This window comes from Biomphalaria glabrata, chromosome 2, assembly GCF_947242115.1.
Source record: "Biomphalaria glabrata chromosome 2, xgBioGlab47.1, whole genome shotgun sequence".
NCBI lineage: Eukaryota > Metazoa > Mollusca > Gastropoda > Planorbidae > Biomphalaria > Biomphalaria glabrata.
The window spans coordinates 59,213,630-59,233,241 of NC_074712.1; the positions used below are offsets into that span (position 1 = coordinate 59,213,630).

The 19,612-nt window shown below is 31.5% G+C and overlaps 2 protein-coding genes across 7 annotated transcripts; one reads left to right on the top strand and one right to left on the bottom strand.

Moving 5' to 3' along the window:
- Window positions 1-101: 101 nt before the first annotated feature.
- On the bottom strand, window positions 102-11,413 carry LOC106074101 (charged multivesicular body protein 6-A-like). Of its 3 annotated transcripts, none has more exons than XM_013234823.2 (9): window positions 10,986-11,413; window positions 8,380-8,452; window positions 7,283-7,392; window positions 6,679-6,766; window positions 6,401-6,487; window positions 6,208-6,273; window positions 5,167-5,247; window positions 4,420-4,483; window positions 102-2,563 (listed from the first exon to the last, which is right to left on the bottom strand). In XM_013234823.2, the coding sequence occupies exons 2-9, from the start codon at window positions 8,443-8,445 to the stop codon at window positions 2,508-2,510; spliced, it is 618 nt and encodes a 205-aa protein (XP_013090277.1). In that variant the 5' UTR covers window positions 8,446-8,452; window positions 10,986-11,413; the 3' UTR covers window positions 102-2,507. The 3 variants fall into 3 exon arrangements, with proteins under 3 accessions (XP_013090277.1, XP_055877696.1, XP_055877697.1); XM_056021721.1 differs by having other exon boundaries at window positions 8,380-8,542; XM_056021722.1 differs by lacking the exon at window positions 10,986-11,413 and adding an exon at window positions 10,891-10,937.
- A 71-nt stretch (window positions 11,414-11,484) lies between these two features.
- Window positions 11,485-19,236, top strand: LOC106074100 (phosphatidylinositol-glycan biosynthesis class X protein-like). Of its 4 annotated transcripts, none has more exons than XM_056021717.1 (6): window positions 11,485-11,590; window positions 11,857-12,008; window positions 13,059-13,209; window positions 13,784-14,015; window positions 14,472-14,551; window positions 15,000-19,236. In XM_056021717.1, the coding sequence occupies exons 2-6, from the start codon at window positions 11,887-11,889 to the stop codon at window positions 15,153-15,155; spliced, it is 741 nt and encodes a 246-aa protein (XP_055877692.1). In that variant the 5' UTR covers window positions 11,485-11,590; window positions 11,857-11,886; the 3' UTR covers window positions 15,156-19,236. The 4 variants fall into 4 exon arrangements, with proteins under 4 accessions (XP_055877692.1, XP_055877695.1, XP_055877693.1 ...); XM_056021720.1 differs by having other exon boundaries at window positions 11,496-11,514; XM_056021718.1 differs by having other exon boundaries at window positions 11,534-11,666.
- Window positions 19,237-19,612: the final 376 nt, after the last annotated feature.

A 19,612-nucleotide genomic window follows, 5' to 3' on the forward strand; every position in this document is an offset into this window, starting at 1 on the left:
AATAAACAGAAACAAAATAAAAATGAACACCATGACAGAAAACAAGTACTTGAATTGAAACAAATAACACACAAAACAAAAACTTTTTAAAAATGACACTGTTTTTATTTTATAAGTTTATTAGCAACAGCCAGAAGATGAGCTTCAAGAATCAGAAATATTACAAAATAAAATGCTGAAATCGATAAAGAATCAAAGAAATATTTCTATTTGTGTAAAAATATACACATAGCATTTTATAAGAAAATACATTGGAAACAATCAAAAGTAAAATAATTATACAATAATTGAACAAAATAAACAAAATGCATTCAACACATTCATAATTACTCAAAACTTTTTTTTTGAAAATGAAAACAGATACACAAGTAATAACAACTTAATAAGTACAACTGACAATTAAAGTCTATTACAGACACCAGTCTTAGTGAAACCCTTCAAGCTAAAGCTTACATTCATTCATAATTATATCTAATTGTAGGATATTTGAAAGCTTGAAAACATTGCAAAAATCTATTGCAAAGTATAAATATCTGAACATTTTGGTATAAAATGTCTTTACCTTTGTATTGCCAAAAAAAAAAAAACTTTCAGGAAAACTATTTAGTTAAAACATGTTTCATTAATAAACAGACACTAAATAATTTAATGGTTTTTATTATTTCTTTAAAAAAAAAAGGTCATTAAAAATATATTAATTATATATTCACTAGTAATTTCTTATTGTTTAAAAAAAAACAATATATTATTAAATATACAATCATATTTACTGTCAGCCAGAAACTGGTTGACAATATAGTTTCATTTGTTTACATAAATATAAAAAAAAACCATCAAACATCTGATCACCAGAATGGAAGTAAAAGATGAAGAAGAACAAAGATGGTAGATGTGTTCCATCAAAATAGCCTTAGAGGAATTTGAGGTGTCATTTACAGACCATATTAAGGACAATCATAATGCAATATTGCAACCTACTGTCAACAGATTAACATGTTAAACAGGAACAGTTTCAGCAGACAGATTTATGTCTTAAAAATTCAAGAATAAGACAAACCAGAAATGGCATCAACAGAAAACTAAATAATGGCAAAAAAAAAAGAGGTATTTCTCAGAAAACTTGACTTGACAATGCAATATACAGATGTTCCATTATAACAGAAGATAATTATGTCCTACATATATCCATGTGTCAATCTAGTATGCATGTTATTTATGAGGCCAAGAGGAATAAACTAGCTATAGATAAATTCTGACATATATATTTTCCTTGATCTATAAAAATGTATTAAAAAAGTAACACTTGAAGCTCCAGATAAGGGCAGAAATACATCAACATTTTTCTATAATATTAATACTGTACACTTTTCTTTGTTAAAAAGTCAAATTGGAGAAATTAATTGTTTGCTTATTTTATTTCAGATGTTCTAATTATATTCATTTGGCAATGACATTAATGACCCTTTCTTCAAAAAGAAAAAACCCAACAAAAAAACAAATACATTAGACTTTAAATAAATATATTTTCAATAGAGAAAAAAATAATATACAAGAAAGTATTTAATTGGGAGTCAATGTGCTATCAGAGTTTGTTGGAAAAAAAGACAGTACAAAGTTTTCACAATCATTACATTTGACTAAAATGTCCTAAGCATTTTAGCATTGTCCCATAGACAGATTTTTATTATAAGGAACCAATGCACATTTTTGTTGCAAGTTAACGTGCTTGAAGAATACTGATATATCTTCAATATGAGACTCATTTATTATTGTTTATCTGTTTATTATTACTACAGGGGTCTTTTCTATTTTTATACAACTTTATGATTTATATACCAGTACCTTAAATGTATATGTGAATACAAATTGTTAGAGTCAATGCCAGTACTTTAAATTATTTTCTTAATTTTAACTTTTTTTTTCTATCAGCACTAAGTTTCTAGAGCGTATATGGAGACAATCTGAATAAGGTTGTCTCAATTTCAGCCAATCAGGAGCACCATTCACCAATCACAATCAACCAATCCTATGGTCAGGTATCATACACATCAAATTCTCAACTTTACAATAGGAAAATCAAAATGTAAAGCCTCTTCCAGCCACACAATTCCATATTAGTTCAGGCCGCCGACACAATTAGAATCTCTCTTGTACACATAAGTACAATGTTGTACTATAAATCTAATTTAAGGAATCAATTGGTTTACCCTTTCAATTAAAAAAAAACAAAACAATAAATACAGAAGATAGATACATTTCACTTCTATTGGTTCTAAAGGCATCAAATGCCCATCAAAATAATAATTCAATATTATAGAAATATTAAAAATAAAAAAATGTATGATGTCTATTAGACATTTAGCAAGAAGTCTCTCTTCCTCTTTAAAATGACAATGACTCATTTGATCAAATTGGTTAAATCATTTTAAAATACTTCAATATCAATACATGATATTCATTTAACAATATTTTTTAAACTAAATGCTCACTATAACTTGCTACTGGTATCAAGATGCTGGAACAGCAGTTTTGGCTTTCTTGGCCACTGAAGGTTTGTTGGGTTCTGTTTAATTACAAGAGAAAAACAAATAGCCAGTAAGCAACATAGTTTTAAACAGTCTGAAAAAATGATTTTTTTTATTCTTAAAAAAATAATACTTGATTCACAATAAAAACATTAAAAATATTCAAAAAGGAATATAATTAATGCCCTACACATTTCCTGTGTCAATCTGGTCAAGCATGTTAATCAGTGACTTAAATTCTGCTAAGTCGTAGGTTTTCCTTTCCATTCTCTAATGGCACAAGTGAAGAAGGAGCACTTGTTAGAATTTGTCCTAGCATATGGAATAAGAAATGTGCCTCTATCTTTGTGTCTCTCTGAGTATTTTATAAAATTTTTTTCCTATAATTTGTAAATTATGTTTCAGTGTTTTATGTATTATTGCTACTTTATTTTTTATTCTTTTGTCATGAAGTGTTTCTAAATTTAGTGATTTTACTAATGGTGTTACTCTAATCAAATTGGAATTTTTGTTTGCTACAAATCTCAATGCTTATTTTTTTTATTTGTTCTACTTTCTTTATGTTTCCTTGAGTTGAGAGGAGGCATATTCTAATATTGGCCAAAGTTTTAAAGGTTAAATAGCATTTTAGTTTCATATTCCTGTTGATGTGAAAAAAATTATTCTGATTAACCCTAGTGGTTTGTTTGATTTTGTATAATTTTATCAATATGGGGATTCCATAACTTTTAATTTTTTATTACACCTAGAAATTCTGAGATTTTAGTCTGTGTTACTGGTTTACCATGAATAAAATAAGTAGTTTTTTTTTGTTACTCTTAATAATTGGGATTTTTCTGGGTGGAAAGACCTGCTCCAATTAGATTCCCATTTCCGTAATTCTTCTAATTATTTTTGTAAAATTTCAGTGTCATGCGTTGTTTTTTTTTGTTCTATATATTATGCAATTGCAAATAATCTGACTTTTCTTTCTAAACTAACGCAATTTGGTAAGTCATTTATGTAAATTAGAAACAGTAGCGGGCCTAGGGCTGTTCCTTGAGGTACACCTGAGTTTACTATAACTAGTCTTGATTTGGAGTCATTTATTATTACAGTTTGTTCCCTTCCCATCAGGAAATCCTGAAACCATTGCTGTAATGAACCAGCAATGCCAAAGTATTTTAATTTTTTAAGCAAGATATGGTGGTGAACTTTGTCAAATGCCTTAGAAAGTATAATAAAATTGCGTCTATTTGCTCATTATTATCTAATCCCTTTGAAAAATCATCAATAAATCCTATTAGTTGAATTACACATGACCTATGTTTCCTAAAGCCTTGTTAGTAGGGAGTGAGGACATTATGGTTAAGTAATTTATGATATTGCTACATATTATGTGTTCTAGGATTTTACATGTGATGCTGGTTAGTCACCTATCACATTTTTTCTCCTTTTTTAAATAGGGAAATAACATTAGCTTCTGTGCAGTTGCTTGGTACCCTAACCCTGATTAAGCGATGCCTGAAAAAGTATTTTTAACGCGGGTGCAAGCTCATGGCTAGCATTCTCCACAGTGCTATTTATTACCATTGAACCCATTACAAAAACTTTTAATTTATCACAAAAAATTAATTAAGTTTTCTATCATTTTTTGAACAATATTCATATAAGTTTTGATTTTGTTAGAATGGCCGATGTGTCTGTACATTATGATTGGCAATGAGTTTTACTTTATATTGTGTAAAGATGTAGATAGAGACCTGTCCAACAATATTTGTTTACGGTAATCTCTGTTTTGTTTAACTTTCATAATGAAAAATAAACAATAAATGTTTTGTTATAATTAGATTTTTAAAAAATCCATTTTAATTCTGTGAGTTGAATATTGTCTACGCTATCGTAATACCCATACCTCCTATTCTCTCGTGTGGCACATCAGGTAATTCAACATCTTCTTGAAAATCTTCATTAGAACTCTGTTAAAATCAAAATACAAATATTTCAATGAAATTATTAGTTGAACAAAAAAAAAATAAAATTTGGTTTTATAAAACAGCAGTTAATTTTTCAATCAACATTATTTTGGAAATAACATTTTGTAAACAAATATATTTGCAGAAAAACAATGTATCTGAAATTTTGATTTATTATTTTTAATATCCTGCTAAGGACACCTACTGACAGGGAAAAGTGGAGGGATTTGGTGACATGAATTGTCACAGCACCCTATGATGAAAGTCAAAGGATAGACGAGATTAACTATTTTCCAAACCTAAATTCTTGTTAGAATTGAAATTTTCAGATAGTTAAAAAATGTTTTGTGTGTTTTGATTTACTGAATATTAAGTTGTTGTAATGTTAAACTATTTATGTATTATTTGAAATGCACCAGGTGTTTTCAAGTTGTTGTTTTTTTTGCATAAAAAAAAAATTGAAACTTCTTGTTTTTTTCAAATTAAATTTTTGACAAGATGTTTCATACTAAACACTTTTCAATTAAAACTGGTGATAAATCAAGCAACACAAATTATACAACCTAGAATCTTTACATAACACTTTTAAATACTAACTGGTGATAAATCAAGCAAAACAAATCTAGAATGTTTTACCTTGATAACACTTTTAAATACTAACTGGTGACAAATCTAGAATGTTTTACCTTGATAATCTGATCTAGTTCAGCAAGAACATCATCTTCATCCTGAGCAGACAATCCACCAGATAGAAGTTCATCGATTTCCTGAAAATCAAACATGATTTTTTAAAAATTAATTTTATTGATATTTTGAAAGTTTTTATTTTTGAAAAATTATAATTGATTAATCTACCTTTTAAAGTTAAAGATCTTATTCCTTCCTTAGTTTAAATGAAAAACTTATTTTACTGTGAATAAGAAAATATAAAACAACTTTAACACTTCTCTAAGAAAACATTTTAGAACTTTTCTGATTTGCATTGTTCCACTTGTAAAAAAAATAAAGTTGTATATAACTGAGTTATATAACATAATTTACATTCTGAGAAATCATTTTAGCTAGAGACATCTCAGACATTAGAATAAATGTTTTGTCCTAAAATATATTTAATGTTAGGAACAGACATATTGGTATATTTAAAAATTACAAGCATTCAGTTTAAGAAAGAAGACACTGTTTTAACTTAAGTAGGCCTATTTGTTTTCCTATACTTTTGATGGCTACCTTACAAATGCATCTCTCAAATATAAAACAATACATATATCAAAGTATGTTACATTTAATTCAAAATATATTCTGCTTTCTTAGAATTGAATATTTAATTCTTAGACAAATTAATTTCAATGAAAAATTAAGTTTGATCTTATGTTAAATATAAACATCAAGGCACATGTGTATTGTCATTATGTTTTTATAACCTTGGTTAAAACGAGAAAGAATTATATGAAGATGGCTTTGGAGTACTATTTTTGCATTGAAAAGACAATTACATGTTAGTATGTTGGGCTTGATTCAGATTCGTTTTTTGCCTTTCTTTATTACTTGTAATTGATTGTTTCCTTGCTTTCCTACTAGAGATTCAAAAACTCACAATTTATGCAAAATTGTATTGATCTTAAGCTAATGTTATTAAGGGGGACCTAGAGAGTATCTTCTAAACAGAGTTGATTGACTTGTGAGTGCCCACAATATGCAGAGATAAGAAACACGAACATTAGACTTACTCTTTGTTTTTCAATTCCCTCCTGAGTTTCATCCATAATTCTCTCAACATCTTCAAGAGATAGTATCTGTCAAATGATCAAAACGTTATTTAAATAGTGATTAGTATGCAAATAAAATTATTTCAATTTAGCAGAAATAAATAAAATTAAAGAAAAAAATCATTTTCTAGACAACTGAATAGTGTTTAATTACCTCATGCATTTTCTTGAGAGAAGCATTTCCTATCTGTAAACCTTTCACCACTTCCTGTTCAACTTGCGCATACTCCAGATCATGGACCTGTGGTGGAAACATCTTCTGTTACTGAAAACTGCTTTTGTTTTTATAGTTGTAGAGTATTATTAGTTAAACTCTTACACATCAAGTATTTGAAAAGAACATTTTTTTTATTACTTGTTCAATAAAAAAAAAAAAAGAAAATTTGCTATCAGGCTGATTGAGCAAAGACTAGAGTGTAGTGTTGCACTAACCAATTTTTCAATGTTGTCCAACTGTGTATCTGTCTTAGACAAAAGTGTTTCTTGAAATTTCTTTTTGCGGAGCATCAACTTGGCTTTGCTGTGTTAATGACAAACAAACACAAATAAAGATGAAGAAAAATATCCATTATGAATGGCTGCCTCACTTTTTTAATAAGATTTTAAGCAAATATTGAATAAGATTTAAAATTACCTTGAGATTTAAAATTAGATTTGGAATTACCCATTAAGTGTCATAATTTATAAAGTATTTATATCATTAACTGAGTTTATATATCATTTATAATCAGAAATTATTTTTTATAATCAAGATAAAGCGTGATAAAAAAATGAAAGAAAGTTACACAACAAAATAGTGTTAATAAGATTTTGATAATGAAAAAGGCTTAGTTGTTCTAAACTTAAGTAATATTAGGTTAAATTTTCATGTCCATGGCAAGTGAGTAGGAGAATAAGTTACCAGGTGGTGAAATGCTGTGTGCAAGAATTATATGAGATAAAAGTGGTGAAAGTTAATTAAATTCTATATAGAAGACAGCTTAGCATGGCAAGTCAGAATAACTATTACATTACAGTTAGTATTTAAAATACTCACTCTTTCTTTCCATCTTTAAGTAAAGCACGAGCAACATCTCTGTCCCTCTCTAGCTGTGAACTAATTTTTTTCTGATATTGTTTTAGCTTGTCTCTTTGTTGTTTCAGTTGCTGTATAAGAAACAAACAAAGAAAAAAAAATTAAAGATTTCATCATTACAATTACTTTGTTTTTCAACGCAATGGGCCTACTGAAAGGAAATTATTTTTTGCTAGAAATCTGGGTAGCAATAAATGAATCTTTAAAAGTAATGCACTTAAAGTGCCCTTCATGGCTCAGAATTTTAACAAACCAATAAACATAGAATAAACATAAAGTGTCAAGTTTTCTAAAACAAGTATTTGCAATTAAGCATGGAGAAGATCAATGGGTAAGAGATGAAGAAGTGCATAGATTATAACACAGGAATAGTATTAGATGCATGTCGAGAGTTGGTCATTTGATAGTTTTACAAGTTCCAGATGTTCCTTCAGATTTGAAGATTTTTACGTTCTAACCCTAACGTCATGCAGGACAAGAGGGGATGACATGGAGAAGATTTTGAACTTGGGACCATAGGGACAAGCAGCCATCCTGTGTGTAAAGTTTCAAAAGAAGTATAAATATTCTTGACTTGACTTTTCACACCACTACTGAATGAACTAAAGATGCATAGATCGAAGTACTCTCAGAGATAGACTTAGTTCAAAATGTTTTTATTTGGGTCCAATGGGTTTACAAGATACAGAATTAGAAGCAAGAGTAGACAGTTACCGTTATCTTATTAGTTTTAATTGATTTGTACACTAGGTTAATAAAAATATCAGTAATTTTGTTTTCCTACAATCTAGAAATCATTAAAATAAGCCAAATAAAAAATTTATATAAAATAATTTACTTTAAAAAAAAATAAACTGAACTGTTGGTTAAGAATAAAGGAAGCCATAAATGAAACAGATAGTAATATAAGTGATTATTCAGTTCAAAAGCATAGAGTCTATCTATATCCAAGAGTATCTAGCTAAATTTATTATATACTCAGTGATTTTAATTCCCACATCAGAATTTTAAAGAGGTTAGTAGCAGGGTTAGTAATAAACAAATTCTAAAGCACTTACGAGTATAGCTTTGTCTTGTTCTGTAACTCTGCTTGTCTTTGTTTTTTTACTAAAAAGGCTTCCCATTTTTTTTCTTAAAGAATATTTTATATGTCCATTAACTTATAGAGTGACAATTATATCTATCTTGAGAGTCAAATATAATATAATGTACATCTAAATTCTAAATATTAAAAATAAGAAACAAATTCAAAGAATAATAAAATAATGACAAATGATTACTTGTAGTCAAAATTAATAATTCATTGAAAAATGTCTAGATCTAGAGTCTGGACCAGATGATCTAACTAGTCTTAGAACTTCCAAATTTACTCTATTCAATACTATTGTCATAGTGGATATTCAAAGATAGTATTGCCACTAATAGAGGTCTTTTTCTCACTATTGGCAATCTCATTCTCATCATCTGTCCCTTGATTTTTGTTGTAGGGCTGCTACGACAGTCAGCATAACCAAATCCCTTCATTTTTTACGGTCAGAAGCTTATTCTTTTACAATATCCAGCCAGCTTTTCTTTGGATTACCCTTTATTCCACCATATCTAGAAGGATGATCTTTGAAAGGGAGTCATGTCTTACAATATGACTGATCCAGCTCAGCTTTGTACTTTCACAGTATTAAGAAGTTCCCCCTTTTTTTGCCAAAAAAAAAAAAAAGTGTTGACTAGTAAAAGTAGAAACTTATATGTCTTCTTTTCCTGGTATCTGATACCCAGCAATTTTCTGTATATTTTCTCCGATTTTCACAACCATTTAATATAGGATTACAGATCACTAACAAGGAATACAGTTTTGATTTTATTTGATAGTGGATGTTACTCTTCCAGATTTTCCACAGTTTGTTCATGAGGGCATTTGCCAAGCTTAAATAAGTTTTATCTCTTTTACTGATACTCCATCTCTTGTTATGTTTGACCCTAGCTGTAGGTAAACTTCTTTTATATGTTTGTCACACTAAATGCGACATCTTGTGCTACCAAAAACTAGTACTTTGCTTTTTTTTCAGCACTGATTTCTATGCCAACTGATCTAGCTGCAGCATCCAGTTTTGAAGTAAGATTTTGTACTTGATCAGCAAACCTGAGATTAAAATAGGCCCCCCTGTTATGGGTTAAGCTAGGAGTACATCCTTGTAGTTTCCATTATGATATACTCCAGAAATATGTTAAAAAGAAAATACATCCTTGCCACACTTCTCATCATCTCATCTCATCTCTGCCTGAGGTCCCTTCTGGGGCATAGGCCACCAACCAGCTTCCTCCAGGCATCTCGGTTCTGGGCAGGTCTCTCCAACTGTCCCCATGTCTTGCCCATCTGCTTCCAAATTGCGGCGCCATGTATTCCTGGGCTGTCCCCTCTTCCTCTTTCCTTGGGGGTTCCAGGTTAGAGCTTGCCTTGTTATGTTGGGTGCAGGCTTGCAAAAGGTGTGACCTATCCATCTCCAGAGTCTCTGAAGGATATCTACTTCAATAGGCTGCTGCTTTATTCTTTGCCACAGTTCCTCATTCAAGATCTTGTCTGGCCAGCGAATCATAAGTATCCTCCTCAGGCAGGTATTGATGAATACCTGGATTTTTTTCATGGTGGTGATGGTGCCACATTCCTATGGATGTCTTAAACTTTCTCCAATTTGGTTGTTCAGAAGTACTGAGCTATTATCATTTTGGTAAAGTGATTTGATAACATCAATAATGTTTTTATCTATGTTGATATCACTCATCACTTGCCAAATGCCAAACCCTGTCAAAAGCTTTCTTGAAGTCTATGAAGTTTGTGTACCAGTTTCTTTTGTTGTTGAAGCCATTTTTCATTTATGCCTGATGTTAAATATTTGTTCAACAGCGCATCTACCACTTTGAAGACTCCCTGAAAGGACCTCTTTGGCTTTTCTTTTGAGTCTGTTGAGAATTATTTGTAGCATCCTCTTGCTCGCATGGCTGATCATATAGTTCTATAGTTTTGGCATAGTCTCAAGTTTCCTTTCTTTGGCAGTGGAATAATTAGCCATGTTTTTACATCCTATATCTTCTGGCAGATTGTCTTAAAATATTTTGTTACATCTATATTATTCTATATGTGAGCCGCCATGTTTAAAAGTTCTAATGATATATCGGCATTGGTGCACATTAATCAGAAAAGAAGATTCTAAATTGTCTAGATCAGATCTTTTATATGATTACTATCTAGATATATAATATTATATCTAGATATCAGAACAACAGATAAATCTAAATGATAATGTAATCTGATCTACAAGAAGGATGATAGACCTCTAACTCTAGTTCTAGATATATATATATACTTATTTTAGCTTATAGACTTATTATGGTATACTATGGACTACTATCAGTAACACTGTGAATGTAAGTTAAAAAGTGTAAGTTGTGGTAAGTACTCTTATTAGTAGCAAGTCTAACAAACTCTAAATCTAGAAATAATAATAATAAGTAAACAAATATCTTTAAATATTAGAGTATTAGAGTTTGTTAGACTTATTAATAAGAGTACTTACCACAACTTACACTATGACTAGTGACTAGTCTTAAACAAGACTTAACAATTAACACATTTAAAGTTGAAAATATTTAAATCAAATTAAATCTTTACCTTATAATAACTTATTATTAAGTAATAAGGCAAGTTAATGATTTTATGAAATTATTATAAAGTTTTTTCTTTTTTTTTGATAGATCTATCATCTAGTCTAAGTCTAAGTGTAGCTAGCTCAACTAGTAGCTGCTGCTGCTACTGAGTTAACTGAGACTGAGTGCTAGCTTAGCTAGACTAGTCACTAGACAGTCTACTAAGACTAAGTTAGTAAGTACTAACTAGTAACTAAGTCTTTAAAAAGTCGTCTAAGACACTAGTCTAGCTAGATTAGTGAATAATAGTGACTACTCTAGATCTTATCTAAATATTCTCAAGTTAAACAGCAAAGATTGAAGAAATTTTGTCACTAATATAACAATAACATCATCCAAATATTTAAATATTTTCAGTCTACACTAGACTGACTAGTTAACAGTTTATAAAGTAGGGTCTAGATCTACACTAAATATCTAGACTAGATCTAGATCTAGATCTATTTCCTATCCATTATTTTGTTCTTTCCGGAAGTGTCAACAGTGTATCTCAGGTATCCCAAATACATTTCGCGTTTTTTCCACTCATTACAATCGGTGATGACAATCGGACACAAGAATTCAATGATAGTTAGAATCTAGTTTTATCTAGATAGATCTAGATCTGTATCTAAATCTAGATTAGATCTAAAACTTTTACAAATTTGTAGATATATGATTTTACATCTAGATCTAGATTCTAGATCTCACTACTTCATACTTGTCTGTCTTTTAATTTTTTATTAGATTCTGAGCTAGATCTAAATCTACATTTTTTAATTATTTTATTTTTTATAAATTCATTGTCTTTGATTGTGAGGCTCACTCTTGAATTGTATTTTTTTTTCTTTCTGAAGGTGAAGGAGAAATGAACAAATGATGAAGTAATGAATTATTTACAAGCATTCATTTTGATGTTATCAGTTCTGTGGTTGTCAGCAGTTGCAGAATCATCAAACATAAAAAATATTGAACTTAAACGTACACTTCTAGGACATGGATTTCATAGGTAGATCAGTAGATCTACAATTCTACATCTAGTAATTAAAGCATGTACATTATTCTAAATCTAGAATAACATTATAATTATAATATTAATAATAATAAATATATGATCAAATCATGTAATTAAAAAAAAAAAAACTTGAATTAAAAGCTTTTTTTTTTAAAATATATTATCATATTTGCATATACAAGCATCAGATCTCCATAGAAAACTTCAGTTCCAAATTAATAAACTAGGCTACTATGTATTACATTTTATAAAACTATCCTAGAAATGGATCAAGAATACATGAAGACCTCTAGAGAATCTACATACAATTGATAAAATAGTCTATAAAAGTTAAATGTGGGAGTTAATGCTACATGTGAATTTAGAGTGAGCAACACTTCTTAAAGATTTCATTACTCACCTGATTATAATGAAAAACAGTTATAACTGTGACTAGCAAGGAATTTGTTGCACAATAGTTATAAAGATCTAGATATAATCCTACTTCGAAATAAAAAAAATTGAAATTATTATTAAAGTCTTTACTTTTACTTTACTTTAGAAATGCCATGGCATTGACATTGTCAGGTATATAATCTATATATTTAGTATTTATTTAAACTAGATATATATGCATACTTGTGACTTTGTGGGTTGATCTATGTTTTTGTTACATGCCACTTCTAAAAATGAGATATAATACTCTTTAGCATTTTTGACATCTTATCTTATATAATACAGACGTTACTTCAAAAAAGAAGATGATTACGTCCTACGCGTCATGCATTTAGTCATGCATATTAACCAATGACTTAAATTCTGCCAAGTCACTGGTTTTCCTGGCTAGCTCAGGCAACCCATTCCATGCTCTAATAGCACTAGGGAAGAAGGAGTATTTGTACAAATTTGTCCTAGCATATGGGACGAGGAATGTGCCTTTTAAGACATAGTTTCATTTGTTTCCTTTTATTTTCTTTTAGCTCTTAGTTCTAGTTCATTTAAGAATTTTGTTTTGTTATTTATTTTGTAATTAATTTAAATCAGCCAACTGTTTTTAAATTTTAGGGACCTTATAACCAGACTAACATTGCCACCTGGTATCAGAGCATCATTATCTAAGCCACAATGTACTCTCCTGTTAATAGAGACTTTACCGTCAGGAGTCTATGCAGATCCCTATCAATTAAATTCATTGAAGCTTTTTGGAGGTTCACAGGTATTGCCTTTACATGTATTGTTTTTTTCTATATGATCAAAGGCTTGTTAGGAGTATTTATCAGCATCATTGCCTATCCCTTGATTGTCGTTGTAAGAATGCTGGGACAGTTTGCACAACCAAAGTCCTTCACTTTCCCCAGTCAGTAGCTGGTCTATTCTTTTATGTTGTGCATATTTTTTAGGGGATATTGTGAATGTTTTCAAAGAATTGTAGTACAATTTCAATTTTGTTTATTTTTTTTTGTAATTAAAATTTTTCTTTGATTTTTAGCTAATCACTGCTTTAAAAAAATTGCACTATGTGTGTGTTTGTCCAGACTGATGTATGAGTTCTGCCTAAGAAACAATCTTCTATTCAATTCCAACAACAACCTTTGGCTTTTTTTTTTTAAAGCATTCAGCTTGCATGTCTCTAGCAGTTTCCAATTCATTGAGTAGTAGAACTTTTTTCTATAGCAGTTCTTACAATAAAATAATTTTAAATTATCTATACATTTCATTTTTGTTTAAAAAGTTGCAATTTCAAAGTGTTTCATTGTTAACATTGCTTCTTCTAACATTTCTTCCAACAGATTCTTTTTGATTCTCCAGTCAATGTTGAGAATGCAGAGTTTTTGTCAAGGTCTCATGAACTTTATATTTTTGTGAATGTCAGTGACCATTTCACAAAGGACTCGACCAATCACACTGAAATCGATGTGCGTTTTCCTATTCATGCCAGATACCACAAACCTTCCCCAGATAAAACTCATGCCACTGTCACAATATTACATCCAAGTCTTTACTCTAATTGTTCTGAGTCAGGTTTGTACAAATATTTCCTCCTCTCTCTTGCCTAGCTGCAGTTGTTTTTTTAAATATATGTTCGCAATTAAAAAGCTAATGTTGAGTATTGAATATTTCTATTTACTCAAGCCAAAAATTTATGATGGTATGAAGCAGCTGATGGCTTGCAACTAAAATCAGCACCTCTACTCAATAGATATTAGTTTCAAATTGAGTGTAGGAGAAAAAAAAAAGACTTTCCTGATGCAGCTGAGCAATGTTGTTTAAAAACTAAATGGATTTTGATGAAGGCAATTGTTTAGCGTCAAATCCTAAAGGATGTTCTTTACTTTGATAAAAATCCCAATTTAAGTATGTCTGTGATTTAGAAACAACATCTGTGACCAGTCAGTTTTAATGTAACTCTTTTTCACTGTTAAACAGGTGTTAATGAATTCTCTTAAATGTAAAGTTTGTATTGTTATATGTCTACAGATGTAACCAGTTCAATTACTGCACCATGTGATTTGTCTAACACATCAATTTGTGACTGGGTTCCATTGACATACTTAAGTGTAAGCTTTTTATATTTTTTATTAAAATGATGCTAGTAATATAACATGATATACAAAACAATTGTTGTTGGCATTCTTCAGTCATTCAATGACCATAATTCATCCTCATAGCATAAGATTAATTAATTATAAGATAATACAATACTGTACATACTGAAAAATGTTTGGTTTTATGAATTTATATGATATGTGCTCTGGACTGTTGTCCTATAGTTTCAATGGTTTTGAACCCTGCCCACCGCCTTCATCCACTGCCTTCTGGAAGATTTGGGCTAGGATGTAATTATCTTAAAATCTGAAGTAACATCCAAAATTTGAAAACAAAGCAACAACACAAAACAAATTTGGTACCTGTTTTTGTAATTTCATTTTTTTTTTTTAAATATGTGATCAATGAGTAGCTTTTGATCCAGTGTCATTAACTAATAAAAATCTTGTTTCATTACAGACGTCTACCCCATTAACTCTGTATGTGCCAGTTGGGCAGGAATCACACAAGCCAATTGTGATCCTCGTAACTCTTCTAGTCAGCATAACAGTTTCTGCGCTACTGGTAAAAGTCATGTGGATATCTCAAACTGCGAAGCATGACAAACATTCCTAACACATGTTCACTATAGTAAATAATTACCACCAGTCTGTGATTTCATTCATATCAAATGCACACTTAAAATCAATAAATAGGTTGATAATTCAACTTTTTATAAATGATACTGATTTTAGTTAGGTAATAATGCTTAAGATTGACTGACTAGATTGACACAGTCATAGATTGTAATGATCTTTGTGAAGAAAATGTCTGTAATTTATAATAAGAACATGAACTAAATTAAGCCAATGTAATCATTTTAAATGCATTTTATTTTTAATATAAGTTTTGTTTAGGTAAAATGTAGTTGTTTTCTGAAAGATCTTAAATGTTCATTTTATTTGCAAATATTGTGTCATCTCATTTGTGATGTTAACTTAATGATGTTCTGGGTCTTTCCAAATATAAAAGATATCAATAACTCTGTTGAAATTACATGCCCCAACAAAATGTTAGCCTGACATAAAAACTTTGATGAATTCAGATACAAATGTGAATGATATAAAATTCATTCACTTGATAGTTGACAATTTGAGCTTTTCTAATACATTGGGCTAGATAAATATTGTTTGAATGTTAAAAGTTTACAAAAAAATTTGTTGAGCCTTCAAAAGTTACTCAAGCACAGTAAAATCGATGGCTAATTTTATTTTAGTCTAATTGAATTTTTTGAAGAAAAAAAAATCAACAAAATGGCTTCCTATTTTATTGATTAGTGTTGTGAGAAAATAGTACACAGAGGTACATGCGCTATTGGGACATTTATTTTTTCTGTCCTAATAGATCTAGTATTTGCCAGTGCCATCTTATTCTTTATTAGACCTGAGACTTGGTAACTAGTGGATAATGAATAGTGCGATCTGATTACGGGCCAGCATCTGTGAAAGGGGAGTAATTTGTAAGTCTCCCTTGCCAGTACCTAGCCTCTCCTCAGCAAGTCCTGCGGAGGACAGCAAGGCTGTGAGGATAATATGTAAGGGTCTCAGCAGAGGTTAGGCCTTAAGATTTGAGTCCCTTTGGTGTTCGTACATGCCCTGATGCTGACAAACCAGACCCCTAGCCACTGCCTTATATGTGCCCTTGTAGGGCTATAAAGGGAGTAAACCTTAATAGAAAATCCTGTTTTGGAGCCCCAGATGCGGGAGGACAGTGGTAAGACCACCGCTCTCAGGCAAACTCCTATAGCCACATGACCCCAAATTATGATGGTGTTCCATTCCTTTGGATCTGGTCAGTATGGAAGAGTGGCGAGTGCTGATGTGTGGGCAGTCCAGCACTTTAAAATTTTCTGCCCAGGCTTTCCCCCAGCAATTTAGAGGTCACTCCATCTCTGACAGTAATGTCTCTGAAAAAAAGCACGTGGTAGTTACCAGAGACAAGTTCCTAACTGATTGGCCCAAGCTGGAACGACACTGACCACTCCGACAGTAGGGGGGACTCTTCAGCCTCACTGGATAGCTACTGCCTTCCTTAAGTCGAGCAGCCCTCGGACAATAAAGTTCTATCCCCACACAGCTTGCCAGACCACTGGGTGCAATCGAAAAGCAAGCTGCTCATCTCCACCTGCCAACACAATAAAAAGAAAACCCTCAACATTAATGCCATTTGCAAGCTGAAACATACGACTATGTGTCCTGGCTTTAATACTGATCATGACCTCATCATTGGTATGCGTCAGACTGCCAAACAAGCCGTTCTGATATGGACTGAAAGCTGCAGTAGTACAAACTTGAATGTTCAGGATTGATGGAACTTCTCATCAGAATTGAACTCACCGCCATTATCAGTTATCAGCGCCTTCATCACTCCAAATATTCCTGCCCAGTTGGTCATCAAGGCATCAATGACATTAGACTTTTTTTTTTTATTGATTAGTACAAAAATACTGTATCTCGGCTATATATCAACCATAGACAGTAATCTAGTATTGTTTTTTGATCCATTACAACTTTTTCATCAGTCTCTGGCGGTAGGAAAGCCACTACAGGTCGAGATGATGTCGTAGCTAATGCTCTTCACAGTTCGCAACTTTTTTCTTCTGTCTGTTATTTCCTCTCCAAAACTCTCGCACTTTATGTTAGCATCTATAAAAAGTAAAGTCTATCTCTCGGAGGGTGTGCGAACTGTAGCTTTCTAATAGTCTCCTTCCTCTTTTTATCTGTGGATTTGTATCGAGTAGTTTTACAGTGTTGACTTCTTCAATTTTAATCGTTTCTGTTTTGTCAATCGGAATACAATAATGGCCAGATGATAAGTTTAAGGCAACCTATTGGCCAACTATAACAGGTGTATCGTTTTCCAAATTCATTTTTACTCCTGCTGTTTTCATAGCAGATCTGGAGAGTAATAATGGTATGTCTGTTTCCACAGCAATGGTCACAAGGTTAACATTATTTCCAGCCAATGTGACAGGTAACTTATATTCACCTTTGGATGTAAACTTTCCGTGTCCTTCTTTTTATTGCGTTTTATTTTGCTTCTAAAGAGCCCGAAAATGCCTCCAACCATGACATTCCAGAAACTGTGCCACTGCATGCGCTGTCCAATACGGCACAGTTAAAATCCTCAACGCCTAGTTGGGAAGTTCCTAATGATTTCCAGTGAACAGACAAGCGTCTTCTTCTTCCTGGTCTACAACATTGATCTTCTTCGACATATTTTCCCGACTGCCTGGAGATTTAGGCAAAAGATGTCTGTATGATCTAAATGACTTACACTTTAAAACATTTCCATCAGGACCAACTGGGTTTATAGTTTTAAGCTTCGTGTAACTGATGTAAGTACGAAACCTCAGACACCACATCTTCCTTGTCCTCCTCCTCTTACCTGATGTCCAACTTTAGGCTTACAGTTACATTTCGTCCGATCTTTTCGTTATCCAAAGACTTGAAGTTGTCACGTCTTTCGTATCCAGCTGACCATAAAGCCTCTTCCTCTTTTTCAGTCAAAAACGTTGGCTCGAAATTGATCCATGCCACTTGGTCTTCCATTAGACCTTTTTCTACCTTAAACTTTTGAAGAGATGACTTCGCTTCTTCAACGTCTTCTAATTAGCGTGATTCATTCCCGTCAAAACTTGCATCTTTTTCATTTTGTGTGATTTTTGCCTTTCTGAGTAACTTGAAGGCCAGAATTTCAGGTAACAGTTTTATCTTATTCTTTTCTATTCTTCTATACTTGATGTCAAACTCTGTGATAAAAATTACAAACTCCTGAGTGGACTGATTTTCACCCTGCTCAAAATCTTCAAATTCATTGAATTAGTGAATACTGTCTGCCAGATCGTCTTTGACCAGGTTCTTGTCAAGAAACTTCACAGCCTTCCTGACACTTGAGCTTTGACTCATCTAATTGTTCAAAAACCTTCTCTCTTATCCTTGATTTACCGCTTTAAGGTAATGAAAGGGCTACTGCTATCGCTTTTATTCTTATCCTTTAGGTCCGTTATTTCATTTCAAGCTGGCAAATCTCCTGTTTATATCATTCATATGGCTTTGCTTGAAAAAAAAAAGATGGGATCTCTATTGTAATAGCCATAATCACTTTAAGTAAAATCTGCTACCACTTGTTAGCTAAAAATAATACTTACTTAGACTTACATCCTCGCGGCGGCTAGCCATCTCCATAAAGATCTGTCACTGGTAATGTCTGAAGCCTCTTTCCACTTGGTGTTCACTACCCTGAGATCCTCTATGAAAGTGTGGCACCAAGTTATACGATGACGTCCCTGTTTGTGCTTTCCTCGTATTGGCCTCCATGTCATCGCAACTCTCATTTTTTATACTGCTCATAAATAGGTGTCGATTGAGAAACTGTTTAATGTGGCTACTTCTTTTTTTCCCCACTCAAGTTCGATGTGAGTATGGACTTGTGACAATAGTGTTATGAGTAGATGGGTAGAATGGTCTATTGATAGTGTTATTGGTAGAAAGATAAGAGGAGCTTATCAGTTGAAAGGTAGAGGAGAATATGCATCAACTGTTTTGTATAATGCTCTGAAATATTTGTTGCTTATCGCACTTCTATTGTAATTGTATTATTACTATTATTATTTTGAAATTGTCAAAATTTTTGAGTATAAAATATCCAACTATGAGAGGCTTCAGTTTGTTGTGTTCACATTGATTTTGAGGTAAAAAAAAAAAAGGATTTCTCATGGACCTAATGCATAACAGAAATGAAACAAATTTTGTTTACCATAGTTGGCACAAGTGATCCGAATACTGTTGCTAGGCGTGAGTAAATGTGTGGGGTATAAAGTGCTACTGCTACAGTATTTGCGATTGTATTTTCTTTGTTAATCAGACAATTGTGTTGTAATGTTTTTATTATTTTTTTTTTAGAAACCATTCACATAAAAAAAAATAATAAAAAAGAAGAAGAAAGAATATCAAATGTTGATTTATATTCCCATACTTTTGTTACAATAAACTTTAATAAAATCATCCATAGTTCGTTAAAATTAAGATATT